The sequence below is a fragment of the Nymphalis io genome, chromosome 5 (assembly GCF_905147045.1).
Source record: "Nymphalis io chromosome 5, ilAglIoxx1.1, whole genome shotgun sequence".
NCBI classification, from domain to species: Eukaryota; Metazoa; Arthropoda; class Insecta; order Lepidoptera; family Nymphalidae; genus Nymphalis; species Nymphalis io.
The window spans coordinates 5,525,751-5,537,005 of NC_065892.1; the positions used below are offsets into that span (position 1 = coordinate 5,525,751).

The 11,255-nt window shown below is 31.3% G+C and overlaps 3 protein-coding genes across 3 annotated transcripts; 2 read left to right on the top strand and 1 right to left on the bottom strand.

The window, feature by feature from the left end:
• Positions 1-923: 923 nt before the first annotated feature.
• On the top strand, positions 924-4,622 carry LOC126768492 (esterase FE4-like). Its single transcript, XM_050486642.1, has 4 exons — positions 924-1,188; positions 1,831-1,962; positions 2,033-3,309; positions 4,333-4,622. The coding sequence occupies exons 1-4, from the start codon at positions 1,111-1,113 to the stop codon at positions 4,502-4,504; spliced, it is 1,659 nt and encodes a 552-aa protein (XP_050342599.1). The 5' UTR covers positions 924-1,110; the 3' UTR covers positions 4,505-4,622.
• A 911-nt stretch (positions 4,623-5,533) lies between these two features.
• Positions 5,534-9,396, top strand: LOC126768489 (esterase E4-like). Its single transcript, XM_050486638.1, has 4 exons — positions 5,534-5,705; positions 5,889-6,020; positions 6,289-7,571; positions 8,731-9,396. Exons 1-4 carry the CDS (start codon positions 5,622-5,624, stop codon positions 8,924-8,926), a joined length of 1,695 nt encoding a protein of 564 aa, XP_050342595.1. The 5' UTR covers positions 5,534-5,621; the 3' UTR covers positions 8,927-9,396.
• A 20-nt stretch (positions 9,397-9,416) lies between these two features.
• Positions 9,417-11,229, bottom strand: LOC126768540 (retinol dehydrogenase 11-like). The gene has a single exon (XM_050486715.1). It carries the CDS (start codon positions 11,125-11,127, stop codon positions 10,150-10,152), a length of 978 nt encoding a protein of 325 aa, XP_050342672.1. The 5' UTR covers positions 11,128-11,229; the 3' UTR covers positions 9,417-10,149.
• Between the last annotated feature and the right edge of the window lie 26 nt (positions 11,230-11,255).

Below are 11,255 nucleotides of genomic sequence, written 5' to 3' on the forward strand. Positions count from 1 at the left end.
GTAGCTCCATATTAATTTAAAGAAAAAATCCAACAAAAATTCACTATAGGGAAACTAAAAAATTGTCTCGTTTAGGGTATTTTAGTAGATCCTTTAGTGTCTTTGCTATCGTAATTCTCAATATTTTCCAGAACAAGTGAGTTTTATATTTGCACTTTAGACGGCATATTCCTTTGCTACAAATGATGACTTTCGCTAACTACGTTAATCCTAATAATTAAAACCGCCATTTTCTTTATGGACTCTCGGACAATAAGGTTATTCATTATTGGAGTGACTTGAGATATGTAAAAATTGTTCAATTATGTGTCTGTTTCTTTGGAAGACGGATGGTCTTCACTGACACTTAGTCATGCTGTGTGGTCCTTTCAGCCGCTGAGACGCCATCAGTCTGTTGCTCTGTTCACAGGCTTACCAATCTAGATTCTTTCTTCAGAGGAATCACTGCTATAATGATATAAGTAAGGTAACGTCATTATTGGCACGACTTGTGATTTGTTAAAAGTGTTCAATTGGACTTCTAAGAGTAATTGAGTGAGTAATTCACGTCAATTCGTATGATTTGGTGTTTTATTTTTGTTAAGATCAATTCGATGTTTTCATAAAATCTGTTTCTCTTCTGGATGAGAAAAAACAAAGTTAATAAGCTTCAAAAATTATTAAATTAACTTTGATTACATAAAACACCTTACTAAATTATATTACAAATGATTATAATGTGAGCATTGATTCGCATGCCATGAACAACAACATGAAAAATATTAATCTTTAGGAAACGATTATATTTTGCAGTAACTAGCAATGAGCTATGAACTCAGCGAACAGTGTTACTTCTTTTGCGGTTCCGTGCGTAATCAACTTACACGCGAGTACATACCGATTTCAAAATAATGGGAAGCGAGTAATTTTATGCCTGGCAGCATCGTAAAAACCCTAGCCCTGTCTTTGAGGAAAATTTCAATAAAATAAACATAGTTATAGCAAATGATCGTGAGTCAATTAGAATCGGTATTACAGACGACTAATGTTTATATTATCTACTACAATATATTTGTATAAAAACGTTTCTAGTTTATTTATGTTGTCACGTCAGACATAATATTAAATGTTATGATGTCGCATTCGAAATGTTATCTTATTATCGTAGTTTGTTTACAAATATCCGTAGTATTGTCTACAAAACAACACGTGAGTTAATCTATTTTTATACGCTTTATATTATTTTGGTTTATTTGTATATACAAACAAAGCCAATGTATGTAAGCTAATGTACTAGAAAACCTCTGGAGCTTGTTATAAATTAAGTAGGTATATTGGGAAAAGTTTGTTATTTAGCTGTTTGTTCAAAAGAATCGGAATATTTACAAGATATTGTATTGATTTCACATTAACTAAGTTTCTCGTATTCTAAAAAAAAGTTATTTAGTACTTGATATTATATGTATTTATTATTGTGAAGGCATCCGGCATAGGCTACTCTACTCAATTTATAGCCTCCTGTCGTATTTGCTGTCATGACAGATATTAAGATGTTCCAATAGACAATTTGTACGTTTTTTAACTAGCTAGACTATATTCCTAACAAATGGAAAAATAGCCACACATTTTATATTCTCAATAAATATTTTCAGAAAAATGCAAATCCATGTATCATTTAGTTATTGTGTGGTTTTAATGACTATTAAAAACAAAATATATTTATTCGATGTTTTTTTTAACTAACGGCTCATTTATAGATCTATTATAGTTTATCGAATACTAATATGAGATATGATTTTGTCATATATTTTTTAAGAAAATTTATATCTGGTTGTTGAAACTTTATTACAGAATGAACCAATAGTAGCGATAAAAGAAGGCAAAGTGAAAGGTTCATCGGGTTATCTGGTAGATGGATCCGCGTACTTTAGTTTCAAAGGAATACCGTACGCAGCTCCGCCTGTGGGAAATCTTAGATTTAAGGTAAATCATTTTTATTACTTTTTTGAAATAAATAAATATTAACTAAACCAGTAACCCTTTATAATTCCAGGCACCTTTGCCTCCCCGACCTTGGACAGGTATACGTAATGCAATAAACTTTGGTAGTATTTGCACACAGTTTAACGTAACATACCAAGGTGATGAAGATTGCTTATTTATTAATGTGTATACGAAATCTTTAAGCGAAGAGGCTAAGTTCCCAGTTATGGTGTTTATTTACGGAGGCTCATTCACTCAAGGCTCGGGGGACTTCTATTTACCAGACTTTCTTTTACAGCATGATGTTATTTTGGTAACGTTTAACTATAGACTAGAAGCTTTAGGCTTTTTATCACTTGAAACGCCTGATGTACCAGGAAATGCAGCAATGAAAGATCAGGTAGCTGCTCTTCGTTGGGTTCAGAACAATATAGCACAATTCGGGGGTAATTCAAATAGCGTCACATTATTTGGCGAAAGTGCAGGTGCATCTTGTGTTTCTTTGCATCTGTTGTCTCCAATGTCGAAAGGCCTATTTCATAAGGCAATAGCTCAAAGTGGAACATACGATTTAGTTCAAGCGTCAGGTGCGAAAGAAAGAGCTTTTCGTGCTGGGGAATTTCTTGGAATTAAAACAAATGACGTACAAGTGCTACTCGACTACTTCCAAAATCTCAATGCAAATGCTCTCACTAACATAACTGCTGCGACTTTTACACCCGATGAAATTTATAGAGGATTACCAGCAAAATTTTTACCGGTAGTTGAAAAAAACTTTCCTAAAATAGAATCGTTTCTCAACGAAGAACCAGAGAAGCTACTTCTTGAGGGCAAAGTCAATAGAGTACCACTAATGATTGGTTATAATTCTGGAGAAGGATTAGTGATTGTTAAATATCATGTTACGCGATTAGATGTTTATAACAAGGAACCATCATATTATGTGCCTAGAGAAGTAGTTAAAAAAATTTCAAAAAATCAATTGAAAGATTTTGGTGATAGAATTAAAAAGTTCTATGTTGGAAATAGAAATATAACTGAGAAAGATTTAAATATTATATGTGATATGCAAACAGATATCAACTTCGCGTATAACACTCATAGATTTGCACATTTGTATACGAATTCGTGTGAATCCACTTACATGTACAGATTTAATTTTGACACTGAGTTGAACGTTTTAAAAATTGCTTTAGGATTAACCAATTTAAAAGGCGCCAGTCATGCTGATGAACTTTTCTATATATTTTACAATTACTTAAATGAAAGAGCTTATCAAAGTCAAGAGAAACTTAAAGACATTGTGTATAAAGTAACTAAATTGTGGACGGATTTTGCTAAAACTGGGTAAGTGTTTCTTTTTGTCCATTTTTTCTAATGTAAATATAAGCCATAGAAATTAAGTTGTCATTTTGATTATGACAGAAATTCGGAATTATATTATTGAACGCTTTCTATCGTATTCGCTCTGTATCACGTCGAATGCCCTGAGGAATTATTCTCTCTAATTCATGCTTCCCCCTTCCTCCATAAGTCCACGCGTGCAAGCTTTTAAGGCGCCTAACTGTGACATCAATTCTATCGCGCACAAAGAAATATGGCAACTCTTTTCCTTGTCGCACTTCCAAAATGGAATTCTTTACCAGCTCACGTGTTCCCCCCCTCTTATAACCTGAGTTTCTTCCAACGAGGCGTGAAGAGGCATCTTGCGGGTCGCAGGGGGTGGCTAGTGCAGAACATTCTTCCCAACTGTACTGGCGTCGTCGCGTTTGGTCTCTACTACCACTTACCAGTAGGTGGAGTAGAGTCATTTGCCTTCCCGGAAAATATTTAAAAAAAATTGAATTCCGGGATGGTAAAATTGAATATATTATTATATAAAATGCATTAAGGCTCTACAAATATACTTAATTTATAGAGTTAGTCACTCCTCAATGATATTCTTTCTATTCCATTTTTATTTCCTCAACGTTGTTCAACAATGTTTGCCTTGTACATTACATAGACGAGTTTTTGACTATTCATCGATTTGTCACCTATTTCTAGGTCGGCTGGGTTTCCAAACCAATGATCAAAAAAAGTTGATTCATATAATTTGAAATTGGCTTAAGAAGTACGATGAAAGTTATATTTCAAGTACTCTTATAAGTACAGTATGTTAAAGAATATGGGAATAGAATGTATAAACGAGATATCGTAAATAATTTCTTTCTTTCGTTCATTTAAATTTTTATGTTACTACTCTTTATTTTATTAAAATGTTTTAAAATACACACAGTTCAATTTAGTGAGTGAGAAGAGTGAATTTTAAAGGTATAACCTCATTTGTATATCATCTTATTTTTGAAAACCAATTTTTTTATCTTTCAGTCATCCAACTCCAGATAACCACCTAAGAGCTAAATGGAAACCTTATACAATCAAAGGAAAAGAGTACTTAAACATTGAAAATCCATTTTCGTTGGGACATTATGCAGATAAAAAAAGGATGGAGTTTTGGGATGAACTATATACTGAGGCTGGACTTCCACATTTATCTTGAGAATATTAAATATTTATACTCATATAAATTTAAATTAAATTACTATTATAGAGATTATATTTTAGAATATTATAGACTATATTTTATTAAAAGATTATTATTACACCATCAAACATGATTTGTTGTTTTTTTCTATCAGTAATGATATCCTTTAATCACAGTAAATATAGAAAATACAATAATGTTTCGCCTTTTATAAGAAGAAATTAAAATAGGGATAATTTTTGATCACCACTTATTATGGGATCCGCAGCTCTTCGTTCGAATCCATATTATACTAACTCATTTGCTGTTTGTGGAACTCTCTTCCTTCTGAAGCAAATCGTCCACAATCACTAGATTTATTAAAGAAACTAAAAAAAACTATCTTGCTTTATCTAGTTTTGTTACTTAATTACTTAAATTTTTATTTGTAAGTAATTGTCTAAATCGACTATCACAATCACAAATCACAAAAATCGACTGCTTATAACAATTTATAAGAGAATAAAAATATTTTATGAAATCGCCTCGAAAGTATATTTAGAAAATCAAGGATCAATTCAAGTTATTATTAACTTAAAAACATGTTTGTGTCAGCATTATATAGGAGGCTTGCTAATGTGTTCTAGAGAATAAAGTTGCAATCGTTATATATTTATTTTACGTTTGCTGTATAAAATACAATAGGCGTCACCATTTCTTTCTTTTTCGTTTTTTAACCACCTACCTTAGTTGGTTAAAAAACAAATTTCACCTAAATTTAGCGAATTTTTATAAGTAGGACAACCCTGATATGTCTGATATTAGAATGGAGTCTCGATTCTTGAACGAACACAAAATGATTTGCTTGGATAATAATATTACTTGATTCAAAATTCATAACTCGCTATGTTTTTGTTATTTTAGACGCATTACATAATACTATTAGAACATAATATAATTATATGAACTTATAAAATATAATAAAGACCTTGAACTTATAAAAATTATTCATTAAAATATCATTGGGTTTTTAAACATAGTTTGAGGAAAACATCGACAAAATAACAACTTGGCTAGTATAAAATAAAACGTATTTCAATGTATGTATTAGTTATTATTTCATCACCATTGAAGGGAGCAGTACTTTTTAGTAATGTCTAGTTTAAATAATATTATAGTTCGTATAATATTTTATTATTTACAAATAAATATTGTGTTCTCGTCACTACATATAAATGTAAGTTGTTTTTAAAGTTGTAGGTTATATACATGACAAAACATATATCAAATAATTGTGAAAATACCAAATAAAGAAATTTTTATACTTATAATTACGTAGTATGTAAGAAACAAACATTTCATATCAAATATTTGTATTATTTTACTTAAATATTATAATAAAAATATTTTTTTACTATAGAATGATCCCATAGTAGCGGTAAACGAAGGAAAACTGAAAGGTTCTGTAGAAAAGCTTGTTGATGGTTCTTCTTACTTTAGTTTCAAAGGAATACCATACGCAGCCCCGCCTGTTGGAAATCTTAGATTCAAGGTGAGGTTACTATTATATTTTAATAAAACCATACACTGAACTATGTACTTAAAATGTAACTTTGTAGCAGTTAGCACTGCTATAAAATTATTTTCTATTTCTCTCCATCACAAAAAAGTACTAACCATTGCAATATTATGGTGGGAAAGGTTTTTTTTATTTTTTTTATAAAATCCTTACTAAAATTACCAATAAGTTGAGTTACCAGAGTATGAGTGTATTATATTCAATTTCCTCCGATTTTGACAAAATTTTTGAAATATTTCAGGCTCCTTTACCACCGAAATCATGGAAAGGGGTTCGTGCCGCAAAACAATTTGGTTCTATTTGTGCACAATTTAACACAACATTCCAAGGTGACGAAGACTGCTTATTCTTAAATGTCTACACAAAGTCGTTGGACAAAAATGCTAAAATACCAGTTATGGTATACATCCATGGTGGGTCTTATTATGAGGGCTCTGGGGACTTTTTTACGCCAGATTTTTTCTTACAACACGATGTTATCTTAGTAACATTGAACTATAGGCTAGAATTGTTGGGTTTCTTATCTTTAGAGATACCAGAAGTACCTGGCAATGCCGGGATGAAAGATCAAGTTGCGGCCCTCCGATGGATTCAAAATAATATTGTTAAATTTGGGGGTGATAAGGGAAGTGTTACGATTTTTGGTGAGAGTTCGGGAGCATCATCTGTTACTTATCATATGTTGTCTCCAATGTCGAAAGGTCTTTTCCACAAAGTAATTGCACAAAGCGGTGTTGCGATTAACGATTGGGCTATTGGCAAAGATTCCAAAGGAAGAGCATTCCGAGCTGGAAAATTATTAGGTAAAGACACAAATGATGTTCAGGAGTTGCTTCATTTTTTCAGAGGATTAAATGCGAGCTCTCTTACTAACCTTACTATTGCCACTTTAACACCAGATGAAAGGTACAGAGGTCTTCCAGAGCAGTTCATACCTGTAGCAGAAAAGAAATTTCCGAATGTCGAAGCTTTTATCGATGAAGATCCACTGAAAGTTCTTGTTGAAAAACATTTTGAGGAGGTTCCATTGATGCTTGGATATAATTCTGGAGAAGGCCTAGTAGGCTTAAAAGATCATATAACGAAATTAGATGTATATAATAAAGAACCTTCTTACTACGTACCGAGGGAGTTAGTAGAGAGAGTTTCGAGAGAAAAATTAAACGATTTTGGCGATAGAATTAAAGAATTTTACGTTGGAAATAGAAACATAACCGAGAAAGATTTAAATATAATCACTGACATGCAAACAGATATGCATTTTTCATTTAATGCACATAGATTTGCACATTTGTATACTTATCACTGCGGAGTATCTTACATGTATAGATTCAATTATGAGACAGATTTAAATATCATTAAAATAGCTTTAGGTCTTAGAGACCTGAAAGGCGCTAGTCACGCTGATGAATTATTTTACATGTTCTACAATTATCTAAACGAAAAACCTTACAAGACTCAAAAGAAACTGAGAGACATTGTGTTTAAAGTGACAAAACTTTGGACCAATTTTGCAAAAACTGGGTAAGATTATAATTTGCTATAATATTACTTATTTAGATAACCTTAATGATTCAAAGAAAAGAATATATATTTTCCTAATTTAATAGTTTTCTTCAAGTTATCGTGTTGATATTATTTTTCATATCTATTGTATCGACATTAAACTTACCATATTTTATTCGCTTTTAGATATCGACCATATCGTTCAACATTATTTAGTTGAAAAGTTTTGTTCTTTTTTTTTGTTATATCTGAGAGTTAAAGTTCGCTGTTTTGTTGTTGATATCAAGAACGATATCACTCATTTATATTGTGCTATCATAAAACTGAAAAGTTACAATATTTTTTTGTTCGGAAGACTAAGTTGATTTAAATAAAAGGGACGAGTGAAATTAAATTTCTCACAGCGCCTATGCATATGTTTATCCATACCAATAAAAAAAATTATTCTTTATTCCCTAAGTTCGGACAAATTCTCATTAAGAATATTATTTAAAAATGAAAGAACTGTTTCGCTTTTTAAATGGCGATAATTATTTTTGTAGTTTATTGAACAGTCGCTTTTTAATTAGACCTCGTTGTTATTGATTAAGCGTTTGACTCTAGGTTATCTCTACATTATAATTGTAGTTAAATGCCTTTAAGAATAAATTATCTTTTCGTTTTAAACAAATAACAATATTATTTATTCTTTAGATTGCTATTTTGAAATGAAATATCTGTATTATAGGTGTCATAAAGTATTACAGTGACAACTTATGAAGGCTTTGTTATATATATATATATATATATATATATATATATATATATATATGTTTGTGTTTATTGCTCTATATTTCTATAACTCTGTTGGTGTACAATAAAGCAAATTCTATTATATTCTATAATCGATACGATTCCAGTTCGAATCAAATATTTGATTAAATGATTTTTCGATTTGAGTCTAACTGTTCCTTTAAGACATTTAGTTAAACTATGTTTTGGTGATATATATTTTTTTATATAAATTATATAAAGTCCATATAAGTGTTAAAAATATTACCAATGCTTGAAGTTTTTAATTTCTAAATTAGGGTAAAATAAAACTATTAACAATATAAATTATTCATTTTTATTTATTTTATCAAAGTTTATTCAGCCGAAGTAAATTAAATAACTAATACAATAATTTTAATTACAGTCGACCCACACCTGATAACGACTTGGGAGTAACTTGGGAACCATACACCAGAGATGGAAGAGAATATCTCAATATCGGTGAACCTATGACAATGGGAAAATTCGCAGACAAAGAGAGAATGGAACTATGGGATAAAATTTATCAAGAATCAGGCGTTCAACATTTGATGTCTTCTATAATCATAAAAAGAAGGTGAAGGAATAACAACTATTGTAATCCAAATTTTTGTGATCATATGCCTCATGGTGATCATGTCTAAATCAATTTGCTTACCAAATAATTTTGTCCAGTTTATTATATTTAAAATTCAGTAGCATAATATAAAACAGCCTATATGTACGTATTAAATAAAGGCAGTTATATATTCAGCCAGTCGACTGACGACATTGGATTGTGTTATTTTCATGTATCCATCAGTGAGTCGTAAACATAAATACTCAGAGCGCGTATCATTTTGGCACTCCGGGGACGCAGCAGCTACTGTGACTGTTAACAGCCACTGTCATAATATAAACATGCTTTTAGTTCGTCGAAATTATTTAGTAAGAGCAAATGATTTTTGTTAGAATTGGTTAAGAATTTGTAATCATGAATTCATTTCAACAATTATATTGTAAATATATATTATAAGAAAACACAATAAAAAATAAAATGTTAAAAATGAGATTTTGCATTCGTTTTATATGTATTACGCATTCATGTACTGTCATCTGAAAATTCATCGGTTAACATCTTATTACGGTGTTATTTATTGTAGAGATGTTCCTTAGGAAAACAAACTAAAAGATGATGCCTCTACTACTATAAGCTTCATATACAAATTTCTCAACATTATGTATTGTTATAAAAATTAGTCACATCCACGACTTGAACAATTGACAATGCTAATACAATGACAACAATGTTAGTAATTTATTCTGTTTTTATAATTTCCTAAGGATTGTTCTCAAAATCTTCCAAATTAACCGTAACAGCCTGTGAATGTCCCACTGCTGGGCTAAAGGCCTCCTCTCCTCTTTTTGATGAGAAGGTTTGGAGCTTATTCCACCACGCTGCTCCAATGCGGGTTGGTAGAATTCACATGTGGCAGAATTTTAGTGAAATTAGACACATGCAGGTTTCCTCACGATGTTTTCCTTCACCGTAAAGCACGAGATGAATTATAATCACAAATTAAGCACATGAAAATTCAGTGGTGCTTGCCCGGGTTTGAACCCACGATCATCGGTTAAGATTCACGAGTTCTTACCACTGGGCCATCTCGGCTTTTTTTTTCGGCAAATTAACATAACTTAATAATGGGACAATACATAACTTAGTTACCTTACGATGTATTATAATATATGAAATAAATCAAATATTCACTGTTACAGTAATTGCTAGACTATTGATGATAATTAATAGAATATAATAGTTACTTTAGTTTAAAAATTTTAATTCATGATTTTCTAATTTTACAAGCTCGATCGATCGTTCCCATAATTTCTCTGAAGCATTTTCAATGTTATCAAAGAATTTGTTATTAACAATTTCACAATTTTCATATATTTTTCCACTCAGCAATCCACATTTCTCATCCAGTGCGATATGGATAGCCGTCTGTGCTCCTTCCCGAGGATTTTTGAAAAACACATTCAATAGTTGTCGCAAGATCCAACCGATTACTACATTGCAACTGTCATATATATAAGTGCCTACAAGACCTGGGTCTGCACTGTTCACGACAACATTATGCCCCGCAAGCCTTTTAGTTAACTCTCTTGAAAATAATATAAAACTTAATTTACTATTCGAATATATTTTCAATTTCAGCCAGTATCCAATTTTATCATAATTTTCTACGTCCATAGAACCAATGTAACGTGTCATCGACGTCATATTTACTATCCTGCTGTTTTCGGATTCCTTACCAGTTTTTATCAGCAGCGGAAGTAGGAGAATAGATAAAAGAAAATGCCCATAATAGTTCACCTGCATTATAAAACTCATGCCATCGTCTGTTAAAAAATCGCCCGTGATGCCGACACCTGCATTATTCATTAATATATCCAATCTATCTTCTGTCTTCAATACATCGTCAGCGAAATCACGAACAGATTTCAAGGATGCCAAGTCAAGAAATTTGAAAATCACATTTCGGTTACCTGTTCTTTCTATGATTAGATTTTGAGCGCGCATTCCTTCATCATTAAAGGGACAAGCGATGATAACTTTGGCGCCCCTGCTGGCAAAATCAAGGGCTATTTGTAATCCAATTCCACTAGTCCCACCGGTGACTATTGTCGTACGCCCAGTAAGTTGCTTTTTTGACTTACATATTGCGTTTCGTTTCTTCTGATAATTACTTATTAATAAACATATGATTATTGCACAAATTAAAATGAATAATATAAACATATTTTAAGGAATTTAAATTCACTTTGGTTTTAATTTAAACGAACACGTTGCGTTTGTAAGAGCCATTCATTTAATCTAAGAATTTAATGTCGCTGTCTTTTTAATTTTAGGGTTCTTCTCACTTAATT

Excerpts from the sequence above, each read along its gene's own strand:
- LOC126768540 (XM_050486715.1), bottom strand. The coding sequence starts at position 11,127 with ATGTTTATATTATTCATTTTAATTTGTGCAATAATCATATGTTTATTA.
- LOC126768492 (XM_050486642.1), top strand. The coding sequence starts at position 1,111 with ATGATGTCGCATTCGAAATGTTATCTTATTATCGTAGTTTGTTTACAA. Across the intron at positions 1,189-1,830 it reads TATTGTCTACAAAACAACAC|AATGAACCAATAGTAGCGAT; the intron begins GTGAGTTAATCT and ends ACTTTATTACAG. Across the intron at positions 3,310-4,332 it reads ACGGATTTTGCTAAAACTGG|TCATCCAACTCCAGATAACC; the intron begins GTAAGTGTTTCT and ends TTTATCTTTCAG.
- LOC126768489 (XM_050486638.1), top strand. The coding sequence starts at position 5,622 with ATGTCTAGTTTAAATAATATTATAGTTCGTATAATATTTTATTATTTA. Across the intron at positions 5,706-5,888 it reads TCTCGTCACTACATATAAAT|AATGATCCCATAGTAGCGGT; the intron begins GTAAGTTGTTTT and ends TTTTTACTATAG. Across the intron at positions 7,572-8,730 it reads ACCAATTTTGCAAAAACTGG|TCGACCCACACCTGATAACG; the intron begins GTAAGATTATAA and ends TTTTAATTACAG.